This window comes from Diutina rugosa (assembly GCF_008704595.1).
Source record: "Diutina rugosa strain CBS 613 chromosome Unknown scaffold10_size284702, whole genome shotgun sequence".
Taxonomy (NCBI): domain Eukaryota; kingdom Fungi; phylum Ascomycota; class Pichiomycetes; order Serinales; family Debaryomycetaceae; genus Diutina; species Diutina rugosa.
Window position 1 is genome coordinate 224,826 of NW_022995117.1, and position 13,852 is coordinate 238,677.

Here is a 13,852-nt window from a genome sequence, read left to right on the forward strand (position 1 = left end):
ATCCTTTCCCCTGGCGTTAAACCGAGTAATATTTGACGTTAAACATAAAGCGATCTTGTATGGAGATGTTGTTGGTGTCAACACACGAGTATTTGAATGGCGTGCAGCTTATCGCTTGAAAAGGGCCCCTACAAGCAAGCGTCGGGACTCATATACGCTGATCCAACTACACATCGGTAAAGATGTTCACTTTATTATTCTGATGTTATAGAACGGAATCTTGAGAAAAATGCCATCTCTATTAGGCACCAATGCCACCGCGATCTCAGATATTGAATTGGCATGCAAGTCTTACCAATGCCGTATATTTCATAGGTGTTTTCCAATAACTATTGAGCTTCTATTATTATCTCGATTGCAAGTGAGAAGTCAAAATGTAATATTGATTTGCTATGATACATATTAAATTAATTAAGAAGCCTAAAAAGTTTCTTGGATCTCTTTGGGAAACATGAAGTTTTCTCGACGGCGAATCAACCAGTTGTTCTCGTAGTCAAAGTACTTGTAGTTATTCTCCTCCTGATTACTCGAGTCTCCAGCCAATTTCGGTGTGGTTCCACGCTTAGCGGCATGTGTATCTCTCAAAAACCATTGCTTAGTCTCGGTGTTGAAAACCCAGCCCCGCTTGGAGAGTTCTTTCGCCGCGTGGTACCGAGCTAAAACGTCGGGGCCTTCCAGATAGTAAAAACAGAATTGCAAAGTGTCCACCTCAAATTTCTGCATCAACCGTGCCAGGTTAAGCTCCAGCATGGGCTCTTGTGGATAATCTATCGACAGAGGATGGATGTTGACGGGGTTGTATTGCCTGGGTTTTTCGGCATCGATAGAGTCGGGACAATGAAGAAGCAGACTCTCTAATAAATGCGAGATCTGAGCAAATGGAAGCGGTTGCTGCAATCTCGCCTGGGGGGTGGACAGTTCAACGATTGGAGGGGTACTTGAAGAAACTGGATCAAGGCCTGGTGGTGATTGATTCGAAGACACGGCTGACAAATTGGCGCCTTGTGTAGTGCTCACGGGCGGCTTCAGAGCGGGTTGAGTTGCCGCTACTGATGTCACCTCCGATGGGGTATGGGTCGACAAATTATTGCTGAGAGGGGCTGCCTCGTTCACAATTGTATCGTTAGATGCCATAGCCGCGATAGTTGCACTAGGCGCCACAGGTGAAGCCAGAAGCCCACCCGATGTCAAATTAGAAGCCGTGGAATTTTTGACGGGAATTTTCGTGACCTTCGGAGGACTCATTGCCTTTTTCTTCACATCTTTTTTGGGCTCGGGAAGTGGAGGTTGCGCAGCTGGCGACTGCGGCTGTTGTTGTTGTTGTTGTTGTTGTTGTTGTTGTTGTTGTTGTTGTTGTTGTTGTTGATAGTGATCAACTTGTGATAATGTGCCATGAACATCATGATGGGTATCATCAATCTCTAATTGATCATAGAAGTCATCGTAATCAACGAAGTCATCTTCCATATTGCTTTCAACGTAGTAATCTAAGTCATCGCGGATCAATTCGATCTTCTCTGGATTCAATTCCTCATTCTCCAACAATCGCAACACTGTTTCCAAACGAGTTAAATGATTGTTATTGCGATCAATTTTTTCACGTATGTCTTCAGCTTCTGCAGTATTCAGTGTTTTCTTCTTTCCGCGTGTGTGGTGTAATTCCAGCTCTAATGTCTCGTTCTGATGGTTCAACTCTTCAATCTGAGTACTAATGTACTCGCAGGCCTGCTTCTTTTTGCGGTCTTCCTCCAGCAGCACTCCCTGCAGTTGTAGTTCCAACCCTTCATTCGAAAATTGTTTAATCTTCAGCAGCTTTTCAAGTTCTTTAAAAAGATCCATAGCATGCTCAATCAGGGTACGATTACGCTTGATTTCACTTTTGTCCAACTTGATCCCACTGTCATTCAACCATATTTTGAGCTGGTCCCGCAGTCTCTGTAACTTCTTGATCTCTTTCTTGAGATCCAGTTCCAACTTTTCTTTCTGGGAGGGGAGCTCCGTCGTTGTAAGTTTCTCATAGGTGTCATCGAAGGATTGAAGTCCTTCAGCGATCTTCTTGTTTACCCTGTCGAACTCTTGTTGTAGTTTTCTCGCCGACATTGGTGTGGTGGATGAAGGAGTGTTGCGCGCGCCATTCCAAACGACATAAAAGTAGACGTTACTAAAGATAAATGTCAAAACTCAAAAGTGAGCTGTATTCGGTCGGGCAACATGCCTCATTTTTGAAATAATGGACTGGGACAAGCTCGCCAAATGCGATTGATCATATCAAGCAGAAAAACTGAATACAGAAGTGTGCTCTACAGATCACTCACTCTACATATTGATTGCCTCGAATTCTTGGAAAATATTCAGTATCAAACTTCACGAATAGTTGTGGAAACTATTTATTCTCTCCAACAACCTCTGACCTCAAAAACTCTTCTGAGAAATGGGAAATTTGTTGAAAGTTCGTCTCAAATCCATTGATACCACCGTAGTAAGGATCGTCAACTATAGTTTTGAATTGCGGATCCTTCTTCCATTTCCCAAATAGTTCAACCTTGGCCTTGCTATTGCGAGGACGCCGATGTAAAAGATCAGCTTTGTTCGATTCGTCCATAGCAATGACATATTCAAAGTCGGCAAAATCGGCCAGAGTAATTTGCTGGGCTGAATGGTTCACCGGCACCCCATGCTTCCGACATGTAGCAACCGATCTGTGGTCAGGCAGCTCCCCGACATGATAGGCGGCCGTTCCAAATGAATCAATTCTGTCAAACCTGTCGCCATATCCTAACTCTTCGACCTTATGCTTGAATATGGCTTCAGCCATGGGTGACCGACAAATATTGCCTAGACACACAAATGCCACTGAGATCTTTTCTTCCTTAGTCATAAAACTCGCACAGAAGGTGAGTGCGCAGTTACTGTGAGTTGTTGGTGCTGCCCAAACATGCTTAATGGGTTGAGAAATCGTGCCAAACCTAAAACATGAAAAAAATTTAATCTAAAACATTTTTACTTCCATGGGAGGCTCTAATTTAAGATACAAATAAGCCATCTAAATAGTTGAAACAAACCATCGATTGCTTTATACACTGATAACGTTTCTAACTAAGTTCGTAAGCAACGATTATTGGATGCTGGAGACTACAAACAGTTTCCAATCTTCAAATCCAACGGTTTCATGCAAGAATTTATCGAAATCTTCCAACTTGGTTTTCTTCTCCCCGAATAACGTATCGATATCATCATCGAATGCTGACAGCGCTGGCCGTTTGGCGCTTTCAACGGCTAACTTTGAGCAGGTATCAATAATATCGGTCTGAGCCAAGCTTCTAATCGCTGGTACTTGTCTGAACAGCAGAGTTAATGCCTCCAGTTTGATTTCACAAGTCCATTCAGTAAGTGCGGGTGAAAGAGGCGACAGCTTCCCTGGATTCATTCCGCTAATCTCACCCTTTTCTAAAGGTTCATCAAGCTCCAACAAATTCGCCAAAGAGGCATAGAAGAACCGTTCTGGATCTGTTGACAGTAATTCCCTGCGCCTGGCGAGCTTTACATCATCCGGCAGATGGCTGAATATCTCATCCCCTTGTTGTGACAGAGGAGTATTCTTAAAAATTTGCGGCGACAGCATTTGCGGCGTATTCTTGTTACTGTGCAGCCCAATATGAGGAGTGGGAATCAGATTGGGAGTTCTCATTGCCGTCATTGCATTTGGCAGCGGAGCAAGGCCAGCTGGGGTGGGGATACTTGCTGCATTAATGGGACCCTTATTACCATTTTTACGCCACGGTTGGCTGTGCTGCCCAGGTGTCGAACCTGGTTGCGGCTGCGAAAGTTGTTGCGACTGAACAACTGGCGTATGCCGCTTCACTTCCATTTGTGGCAGTGAGCGAGGCCATTGCTCGTTGAATCCTCCGGATCCCGCCGAAGGCATCTGTTGAGCCACTCCTGCAACCGGTGCTGGAGCCATTTGTGACACACCTGGACCAACACCGCCCATGGAACCATTGCCAAACTGTTGTGGTGACTGCTGGGGTTGTTGTCTTATCAGCTGCGCCATCAGGTTCATTTGGTGCAGGCTGACTTGACCTTGTGGAACCGATTGAGGTATATTCTGCATAGCCAGCATATTCGTCGCCGGCGCATTTGTTGCTCCCATCATTTGACCTTGGCCATGAAGAAACTGTTGCTGAGGTGGATGAGGTTGAGATTGCAGTATAGGCGGCTGTTGTTGCTGACGGGGAGATTGTTGATAACTGAAAGGTTGACTTTGGTTTTGATTTTGAGTTTGCGCGTGACCCTGAGATTGAGACTGGTTCTGATTAGGCGCAATACCACTCGCCGCAGCAATCTGACCTCCATTCTGGTTCTTGATCACAAATTCCTTTACGTAGTCATAGCACTTTTGAAATTGAATTTGTAGACGATCCAACAATTCTGGTTTTGCAAGATAACGATCATGTCGCAGATTCTCTAAGATTTGCCCCGTCATTACCTTCATCCGAATCAACTTTTTCGTTATCTCTTCATTACGAGATATCATGTAAAAGTATGTGATATAGCGATCGATAGTGGAGTATTGCTGAGAGATACGCAATATTTTTTCGCGGACATTCGCTCGTTGTTGAGGCGTCAACTGGTTGGTTTCGTCTGGCAACACCACATTGTTCTTCAGTACCTCTCTAAACAATTGATTAAGCCGAGCCTTCACCTCTTCTGATATTTGTGGCATCCCATTACCAGCCTGCGGGGGAAGTAAGCCGGGTTGTGGCGAGGCCTGCTGACCTTGTTGCAACACTGGCGGGCGTTGAGCTTGATTCTGGTTAACTTGAGCATTAAATTGAGGTTGAGACTGTTGCTGAGATTGTTGTTGTGGACGCAGTGGCTGGGAATGTTGTTGCTGCGGCCCTTGAGGTAACCCAATTTGAACAGGAGCAACAGGCTGATTGGGTGCAGCTGTGGGAACCGGCTGTTGATGGGTACGAGCGTTTGGCATCAGTTGATTTTGACCCAGTTGTTGTTGTTGGGCGAGACGGGCAACCATTTCCTTCTTCTTTTGCATAATAATAAACTTCTGAATGTATGCATCACGCTCCGGTTGAGATAACTGTTGTGGCATCTTTCCCTGTTGACGTAAGTTGTTAAGTACTGCCATAGCATCGGGGGTGTACTTCACGTAGTCCTGTTGAGTGATAGGGGGTATTTGCAAACGCTGTGCTTGACTCTGACGTTGCTGCTGCTGCTGCTGCTGCTGCTGCTGCTGAACCGTAGCCTGTTGACCGATCGAGTTTCGATTCATTTGCTGCTGCTGTTGCTGTTGTTGAAGTTGGGGCTGCTGCTGCTGCTGCTGTTGTAGTTGCTGCTGCTGTGGTTGCACTTGGGAAGGGTGGCCTTGGTGATGCGACTGTTGCTGAACTTGTTGCAGAGGTTGTTGTTGCGATTGTTGTTGAGGCTGCAGTACTTGTCGCATACGTTGATTCTGCATTTGACGTTGCACATATTGCTGACGTTGCTGTGTGTTCATAGCCAGAGTATAATTAGCCAACAGCTGTTGTTGGTTGCCATGGGCGGGCGCCGGCGCCGCCGAACCTTGGTTCAATTGTTGTTGGTTCTGGCCCATCCGAATAGCCTGTTGCTGCTTGAGCGCCTTGATATGGGCTGTTTGCAATTCCTTGATCAACGGCATCAAATTCTTGGGGATTATTCCTTGACTTAAGGCTTGTTGAATTTGACGCCAAGTATTGACATTGGGTGGTAAATTGGGAATTTTTGCCAACAATTGTTGAGGAATTGGAAGCTGATAAAGTTGACGAGCAGCCGCAGCGGCTGCGTTGATCTGGTCCGGTTGACCCAGTTGGTTCGGCTGCTGCTGTTGCTGTTGTTGACCAGTGGGATGCTGTTGCTGCTGCTGACGTTGCATCATGTTCTGGTTGATTTGTCCAGGTTGGTTCATTTGAGCAGTTTGGCTGATTTGCCCCGCTTGACTGATTTGCCCTGCCTGATTCAATTGTCCTGCTGGGTTTCGTGTAAAATTTGAATATTGTTGCACGGGTGGTTGTTGCTGTTGTGGTCCAGACTGGTTTGGGTTGAAACCACCAAACTGATTCAGTTGATTCATTTGAGGCGTAAAATGTTGCTGCTGAGGTCGTTGTTGCTGAGATTGGAACTGAGTCGAAGGGTTACCGATTTGCTGCTGCTGCTGCTGCTGTTGTTGTTGTTGTTGTTGTTGTTGTTGTTGTTGACTGCGTCGAAACCCTTGTTCCTTCAACTGTGCAACCTTCTGCTTAATTTGGCGGTAGTACTCCTCCTTCAGGGTCAGTCGTTTCCACATTGCCTCTTCGAACTGACGTGCTGATGCCTGAATCTGAGAAGCGTTGTGGTTCCCATCGTAACGTCGGATCTCCTGGACCATAATTTCAATAATGCGCTGACGGTCCTGGTCAGGAACATACCAGCTACTCATTTTGGGAAAACCAGCTCAGTAATTCGGGTAGCACAATCCAAATTGCTTCGGGGCAGGTTACCTTATGGGAAGGGTCACTGGTGATTTTTTTCCCGCACCTACCCTCGAAATTTTGTCCACCACAAGCTTGCAGGCTACCAACCTAAATGGGGTATTACTAAATATACAAGCGATCGTCGACTAAGACTTAGCTTTTAATACGGCAGCGTTTACGTAGATACAAAATTTCACGTTGTTCGGTGGTAATTCCGTATATGATCCGTTGCCCCGTCAGCTACGTGCATGATCACCGCTTTCTGTTATGGTCGCACAAAAGAAACGCAAGATTGTGTCAATTCCGAGGACCGGCCGTATACATAAATTGGCTTCCAAACCATCTGAAGTAGTCATTTTTACGTTTATATCCTGTTGGTTTTTGCTGCGTGTGTATTTGCCGTGTTTGTTTTTGACAAGTTGCTTTAGCAAGCCCTCGATCACACAAAAAGCGTCTGGAACCGACATGAGCGTAGTGCAATATACGTCAATTGCCTATTTTGTTTTACAGGTTCTTTAACTTACTGCTTTTTCAACAACTTATATCCCTTAACAATCCCTACTTATGCGGCTGCGATCTCGGCTACATTTAGACGAAAACTGCAGCATGTTATGACATACGTTGATTTGACGTCCGGATGTTTCATGATCCAAAGTGATATTTAAGTAATCATTGGAGACATTGGCCACAAAACCTGTAAATTATGATAGCTGGCAATTCTATTAGCAGCCATTGTACTCCAGCAGCCTCACCTGTCGGATCATGTAAGAATATGTGGGAGATTTAACATCCAGAAGCTGAGTATCCAAGCAGTACCATGATTGGAGCAAGCTCTAATTTTTGTGTAGCCACGGTTCGGCTTCTTGGAATCCATCAAGTTGACGGAACACGACTTCAACGCCAATGTCATCATGTATTGATCATACCGAGAAGAAAGTGCTTTTTTGTCCTCGATAACGATCCGGTGATAGCGTGGCGTCGTGCCTACGTACCAGAGTCTGATCATTTTGCTTTTGTGGCTTCGTACAGAAATGAATTCTTTTGCAAGCTACTCAGGCCTCGAGTTTGACGATGTACTCATGCAAATCACGTTTTGTGTTATAATGGCCGAAGTGGAGATAATTCAGGAACTGTAGCACGAAGCATCCATGCAGTGATTACACTTACATGCCTTCAATAATTTTCTATTACAACTAAACAGTGCTTTTGGTGATGTCGTTCATTAGCTCAAGGGCAGCGATTACGAAAATTAGGTTTTGTGACACTTTTGGCCGTGTGGACGGTAGACCCCGTGCAAGCCGAGAATGACTACCGCGCAACCTGACGAACCCGACCACAATAAATACCAATAATGAGCGAGGAAGATTTAGAGAATGAGTACAACGACTTCGTCGAATACTCCAAAGAAGGCATGGAGGATGACGAAGAGCAAGATGAGTTGGAAGCGTCTGAGGAATGGAGGGAGAAGATGCAAGAGAATTCAGAGTTGGCATCTGGGCAAGAACTAGATGACGAGTTCTGTGTCCCTGAATACCGTGGCTATAATCCGAAGTCAGAGATTACCGAAGATGTAAGTCATTAGCACAGTACTCCATCGAACTGTTTGTCGTAACGGTAAACTGTGTCTGGCACTGTCCCACGTTTTTGATGTAGCAAGCTTTGGTCATATGATAAATTGATAACAACAAAAAAATCAGCCGTTTCCATTTACGACATCTCATTGACGTTACCATGGGTGACATGAAAGACTTTGAAAATAGGGGTCAAGTATGCACGCAGTTCGCACATCAATCCGTTTGTGGACAAGGATAACAAGGCAACATGGTGACAGTCCTGTTACCTCCTGGATTTTCTTGGCTGCGGCGTTTTTGATACCATCGTTAGATCCGAGCCGACATCCGCTTTGCCGATTAACAGGTGCAATAGCCGCGTTGACAAAGGTACTCTCTTGTACGATTTAAAAGTAGATACAAATAAAAACTGATTTTTATGTACAGTGCATCAGTTTTGTTTGGAAAGTTTTTGGCTTGAGAGTTTCCAGGGACATCTGTGTCACCCCTAACACGCCCACGGGTAAATTTTATTTAGCGACTTCCAGGCATCGCTCATAACCACCTATATTTCTTTTTCGTGCCTGCAATTATATCAACCCATCCGGGGAACGAGCATTTTGGTTATGGCTTCGTCATCCACAACAACGACCCAAACCGATGTTGGGCAGGGACTTCGCCAGCGGCGCTCTACACCAGTGGACATGCTGCTGGAAGAGAAGTTGATTGAACGCTTGGACGCGTTTTTGTCGTCTATCGAATCACGACTCGACAACTTCGACCATTTCTTTCGATTCAAGCAACAGGAGGATGAAGCTGCCAAGGTAGCTATACAAGAAGAACAGAACCTCACTGTACCGTCCCGATCACAATCCCGACCTCAATCTCGTCGTGGCCTGAATCTGTCGATCTCTTCCATGTCTTCCATCAAACAGTACTCGATGAACAATTTGAACAATGTCTACCTACGGTTACGCCTCATCAAGAAACAAGTCTTACTGAATTCGTTTACCAATCTTGACTATTTGTACAAAACCTTGGCTGACCAGTATAATCTGCTTTTTAACGAGGATTTGACTGATTTCGTGTCTCAAGCCAAAGGTCTGTCAAGGGAACTTCTTTCAGAAAAGATTATCACCACCATACAATATTTTGATGAGAAGCTTTTGGCTATTGATGATTTTATAAAGCCACATGCAAACTCTGATTATCTGGAGGAGTTGGAGTACAACCACTTGCGATTCTTCAATTTCAACAAGGCCCTCAAGCAAGCAGAGAAGGAATATTTGAACTATTATCAGCTCCCTCTTTCTTGGCGTGAAAACAAGTACGTTGTCCATGGATACCGCTTTTCTCTTAGTCACTGGACAATGTTCAAATCGGTGTTCAAGTTCAACCATAACGAGACTGTCAACATTTGGACTCATATGCTTGGTTTCTTTGCGATGCTTTACCTATTATTAGTGCATTACCCGTCGACAGAGGTCTACGCAAAGAATCTGTGGAAGGATAATCTCAGTATGTATGCGTTTTTCTTCGCCGCCTTTCAATGTTTGCTTGGTAGTTGCGTTTGGCACACCTACTCTTGTTTTGCTCATTATCCCACACGAGCTAATTGTGCTTGCGTCGACTACACTGGAATTACAGTGCTCATCACTTGCTCTGTAATCACTGCAGAGTATACCTCGTTGTACGAACATCCTTCTTGGATTAGGGCTATTGTTGGTTTCTCCATTATTTGCGGCCTAGCTGGTTTTGGATTCAACTGGTCCCCCTATTTCGATAAGCCGGAATGTAGATCTTTGCGTATTGGCTTCTTTGTGGGTCTTGCGTTTTCCGGCGTCACGGCTGGGGTTGTAAGATGTTTCTATGACGGCGTTTTGGATACGTTGAAGTTTTTCTTTCCGATTGTGTGGAAATCATTCACGTGGTATGGTCTTGGTGTCGTCTTTTATGGTGGCTTATTCCCTGAAAGATGGAGATACGATGTTGTTTTTACGGAGGACAATCCGAAGTGCACTCATGAATACACCGCAAAGGACGTACTTACGGACAACGTTGGTCACGATGGGGAAGAGGAACTCGAGCAGTTGGAAGAAGAATTGCAAGATACTAAGACAGAGTCACAGTTTGATGCTCTCGTCAACAAACACTTCCCATCCCATTTAAACTATACACCGTACGCAAACGACTTCATGCTGTTGTGGTGGGTCGATTATATCGGATCGTCTCACAATATTTGGCATGTCTGTGTTGTTTTGGGGGTTGTGGGCCATTACTTCGGCATACTTGATATGTTCAATCAAGTTCCTCGCTGAATTATCGGAATGATTCGAGAATCTGGTTCAGCTGGTATGGATCTCCTCTTATATACAACATTCTTATTTCGGTCCAATATCTGGAGAACGTGATACTTATAGAATTTTTATATACATTCGTTTTTATTTGAGTTTTCGCTATATATCAATTTACTCGTGGTCTTAGGTGTGGATACTTTTGCGTCAAATGTTGAAGTGCGACAGGATCTATTAAAAATTACTCACGATAATGACTGACTACCTTGCTAAAGCTAAGCAAATATTGCAAGATCACCCTTTCGTGATGTTGTCAAAACTGTGGTGCCCCGATTGTGTTTATGCCAACAATGTCTGGTCAAGTTACGGTGTCACGGAAAAGATCCATCTCATCGAATTAGACAAATTCCCTGATCAAGAGGAAGCTGCCAAGTTGGAAGCAGCTTTCACAGAAATTAGCGGACGAAAATGGGTACCGACAATTTTCTTCCATGGTAAAAAGCTTGGAACCGAACAAGATTTGAAGAATTGGTCAGCGGATGGCACGCTTGACTCCGTATTCAAAGAAAACCAGTTGATCTAATCATTTGCCTATATATCTAATGCTTACGAACAACGCCTGAAGCATCAGCCAACTCGAGAATATGCTTCTTGTAGTCTTGGATGGTGCCGTCAAATCGTCTCACTGTCCCCTCTTCCAGGGTCCAAATCTCATTACATACCTTCAGAATAATATCGACATCATGCGATACCATCAAAACTCCGCCCTTGAAGTTATTAAGAGCCTCGGCCAACGCATCTAAACCCTGAGTATCCAAGTGATTCGACGGTTCATCCATGATCAAAATATGGGGGTTAGATAAACAAAGTGCCGCAAAAGCCACTCTTGACTTTTGACCACCAGATAACAACTCCATTTTTTGAAGACCTAACAGCCCAGTGATTCCGAAAGCCCCAAGATGTCTCCGATATTCTTCATCCGTCTTGCCCGGATACGTTTGCGACATCCACAGAACCGCAGAAAGAGTCAAATCCATAGCGTCAACATGATGCTGCGCAAAGTAACCTATCCGTAATCTGCCATTACGCAGAATAAAACCGCTTATCGGGGTCAACTGATCCATTAACAACTTGAGAAGAGTAGTTTTACCAGTACCGTTCCCACCAACAAAAGCAATGCGCAGATCCATTTGCACATCCAACTCAACGTTTTTGAGAATCAACTTCGAAGGGCTATAGCCAAAGCTGACATCTTGCATTTGCAAGATGGGAGGAGAAAGCTTCGTGTCGGGATCCGGGAATTTAAAAGAGACAGTCTTTTCATCTTCAGGAGGCTCAAGGATCGGCAACTTCTCAAGCTTTTTGATTCTGGATTGCGCCTCCAGAGACTTAGCCGCGTTGTATCTAAATTTGTCGATAAATTCTTGCAAATGTTTCCGGTAAGCCATTTGATTATCATACTCTCTTCGTTGGTTTTTGATGCGCTCTTCCCTAGTAGAATAGAATGAATCGAAGTTTGATCCACGGTAGTAGTCCAAACGCTCAGAATGTTGATGAATGATATCAGTAGCAACTTCGTTGAGGAAAGCACGATCGTGCGAAACAACAAGCACAGTACTCTCGTAGGTTTGGAGATACTTAGCCAAATAAGTGATGGAGGGTACATCCAACATATTAGAAGGTTCGTCCAACAACAACAAATCGGGTTGGCAAAACAATGCCCGAGCAAGAGACAACCGCATTCTCCAACCACCAGAAAAGGACTTTGTGGGAAGATTTTGAGTTTCCTTCGTGAACCCGAGACCATAGAGGATGGCAGCAGCCTTTGACTCTGCCTTATCTGACTCCATTTCATACAATTTGTCACTGACGTTTTGCAACTTCTCCTCCAAATCGTCTCGTTCATTATCAAGCTTTTTGACCTCATTCGAATCTTCATCGAATTCAGCACGAAGCTTTTCGATCTCGGCAATTCTTTCATTGATTTTAGATTCTTCATTCAACAAATTCTTCCGCCAGACATCCGCATCAAGCACCGACTGAAGTGCAGGGGTGTCATCTCCTCTTATTTCCTGCTCGACATGTAAAATTGTAATGTGTTTGGGAATATCTAACTCCCTTCGAGAAAGAGCTCTTAACAAGGTGGATTTCCCGATACCGTTTTGACCGACAAGACCGTATCTACGACCATAAGCAAGTGTCAACAGAGCTTCACTGAGGATACGACGCCCATCGCCAACATACAAATCGAACTGATCAATTTTGATATCCTTCGATTTACCAGCACTGGAACCAAAGTCCAAAGGATTAATTTCCAAAAAGAATGAGTCGTAGTCGTCCTCTTTCTTATCATCAAGAAGTCTCGAAGCCTCGTATTTGACAAATTGGTTATTCCGTTTGGCAACCTTTTTGGCGATCTTTCTTTCTTGTTTCTCCAACTTCTTCTTATCGACTTTTGATTCCATTTTTCTTCCTGTGTGTTCAATATCATTAGAAGCGGACAATAACGCCAAACTCGAATTGATGTCACGTTTTTGTGAATTCTGCTTCAAAACATTTATGTCTAATAAACGTTTAGATGTATCCCCTGTAAGCTCCAATTTGGCCATGTTAGCCTTCAATTGTTCGCTGAGTTGATTGGTGAACTTTTCGGTGAGAGGGTCAACCTTATCCTCCGGTCCCCCGGCATTGAGAAGTAAGGCTTTGAGGTAGTTCATCTCATCCTGGATAGAAACTTGTTGTGCTAGAACCGAGTCTTCCGTGGCATGCAATAGATGTTGAATATAGCCCACAGCATAATCGGCCACAACAGGATCTATGGAAGGCACAGCCTGCCTCACTTGCAAGCCAATGTTCGACATCAGATCAGGATTTTGGTTTTTTCACTCGCGGTCAAAATGTAAGCTGCGCAGTGATGAGCGAATGGAAGTTAATGGTGAATACAACTACAAATTCTAGTGTTTTGAATAAAGTTCTCTTTTAGGGTGACTATAATGCTTGCCACATCTTTTCATCTAAATACTAATCGATGATTAATATATATTTCCTTCATAGGTTCGGAAAATTCCTTTACAAAGCAGCCTTAATCTTAGGCTCTAATTGCTTGGCAACCCTTAATTCTTGCACGTCGGAATTACCACCAATGTGCTCGCCACCAATGAAGACATTGGGAACGGTTCTTTGACCAGTGAGCTCATACAAGGCATCTTGGAGTTCCAGGCCATCATCCAAGGTATCCAACTCCAAAATGTAAGCATCTGAGGTAATTGCTCCGATAGTTTCCTTCGCTTGCTTGCAGTAAGGGCAGTACGTCTTGTTTGTTAGTAGTTGTGGGGATGGATAAATTCGGGAAGATGGTTACATACCTTGGAGGCAATAAAGACCGGCTTCGACTTAATCAAGTCTTCGATTTTTCGGGTAGCTTGTTGAGACACCATATTCAGTTGCCAGAAGAATCTCTTGAACATGTGCGAAATCATATCTTGTTAAATAACCCAACGCCACATTTTCGCGCCGCGCG

The 13,852-nt window shown here is 44.3% G+C and overlaps 7 protein-coding genes across 7 annotated transcripts; 3 read left to right on the top strand and 4 right to left on the bottom strand. All coding sequences in view use genetic code 12, as the record gives it.

Annotated features, from left to right (window-relative positions):
* Positions 1 to 420: 420 nt before the first annotated feature.
* Positions 421 to 2,100, bottom strand: NOT5 (CCR4-NOT core subunit; the record flags this gene model as incomplete). The annotated part of the gene is made up of 1 exon (XM_034155084.1): positions 421 to 2,100. The coding sequence occupies one exon, from the start codon at positions 2,098 to 2,100 to the stop codon at positions 421 to 423; it is 1,680 nt and encodes a 559-aa protein (XP_034012849.1).
* A 283-nt stretch (positions 2,101 to 2,383) lies between these two features.
* LTP1 (tyrosine protein phosphatase) lies at positions 2,384 to 2,878 on the bottom strand (the record flags this gene model as incomplete). The annotated part of the gene is made up of 1 exon (XM_034155085.1): positions 2,384 to 2,878. One exon carries the CDS (start codon positions 2,876 to 2,878, stop codon positions 2,384 to 2,386), a length of 495 nt encoding a protein of 164 aa, XP_034012850.1.
* A 237-nt stretch (positions 2,879 to 3,115) lies between these two features.
* Positions 3,116 to 6,454, bottom strand: MED15 (Med15p; the record flags this gene model as incomplete). Its single annotated transcript, XM_034155086.1, has 1 exon — positions 3,116 to 6,454. The coding sequence occupies one exon, from the start codon at positions 6,452 to 6,454 to the stop codon at positions 3,116 to 3,118; it is 3,339 nt and encodes a 1,112-aa protein (XP_034012851.1).
* A 1,385-nt stretch (positions 6,455 to 7,839) lies between these two features.
* DIURU_002436 (uncharacterized protein) lies at positions 7,840 to 8,070 on the top strand (the record flags this gene model as incomplete). Its single annotated transcript, XM_034155087.1, has 1 exon — positions 7,840 to 8,070. The coding sequence occupies one exon, from the start codon at positions 7,840 to 7,842 to the stop codon at positions 8,068 to 8,070; it is 231 nt and encodes a 76-aa protein (XP_034012852.1).
* A 594-nt stretch (positions 8,071 to 8,664) lies between these two features.
* Positions 8,665 to 10,356, top strand: DIURU_002437 (uncharacterized protein; the record flags this gene model as incomplete). The annotated part of the gene is made up of 1 exon (XM_034155088.1): positions 8,665 to 10,356. The coding sequence occupies one exon, from the start codon at positions 8,665 to 8,667 to the stop codon at positions 10,354 to 10,356; it is 1,692 nt and encodes a 563-aa protein (XP_034012853.1).
* Positions 10,357 to 10,585: 229 nt separating this feature from the next.
* Positions 10,586 to 10,915, top strand: DIURU_002438 (uncharacterized protein; the record flags this gene model as incomplete). The annotated part of the gene is made up of 1 exon (XM_034155089.1): positions 10,586 to 10,915. The coding sequence occupies one exon, from the start codon at positions 10,586 to 10,588 to the stop codon at positions 10,913 to 10,915; it is 330 nt and encodes a 109-aa protein (XP_034012854.1).
* A 16-nt stretch (positions 10,916 to 10,931) lies between these two features.
* On the bottom strand, positions 10,932 to 13,193 carry GCN20 (putative AAA family ATPase; the record flags this gene model as incomplete). The annotated part of the gene is made up of 1 exon (XM_034155090.1): positions 10,932 to 13,193. One exon carries the CDS (start codon positions 13,191 to 13,193, stop codon positions 10,932 to 10,934), a length of 2,262 nt encoding a protein of 753 aa, XP_034012855.1.
* Between the last annotated feature and the right edge of the window lie 659 nt (positions 13,194 to 13,852).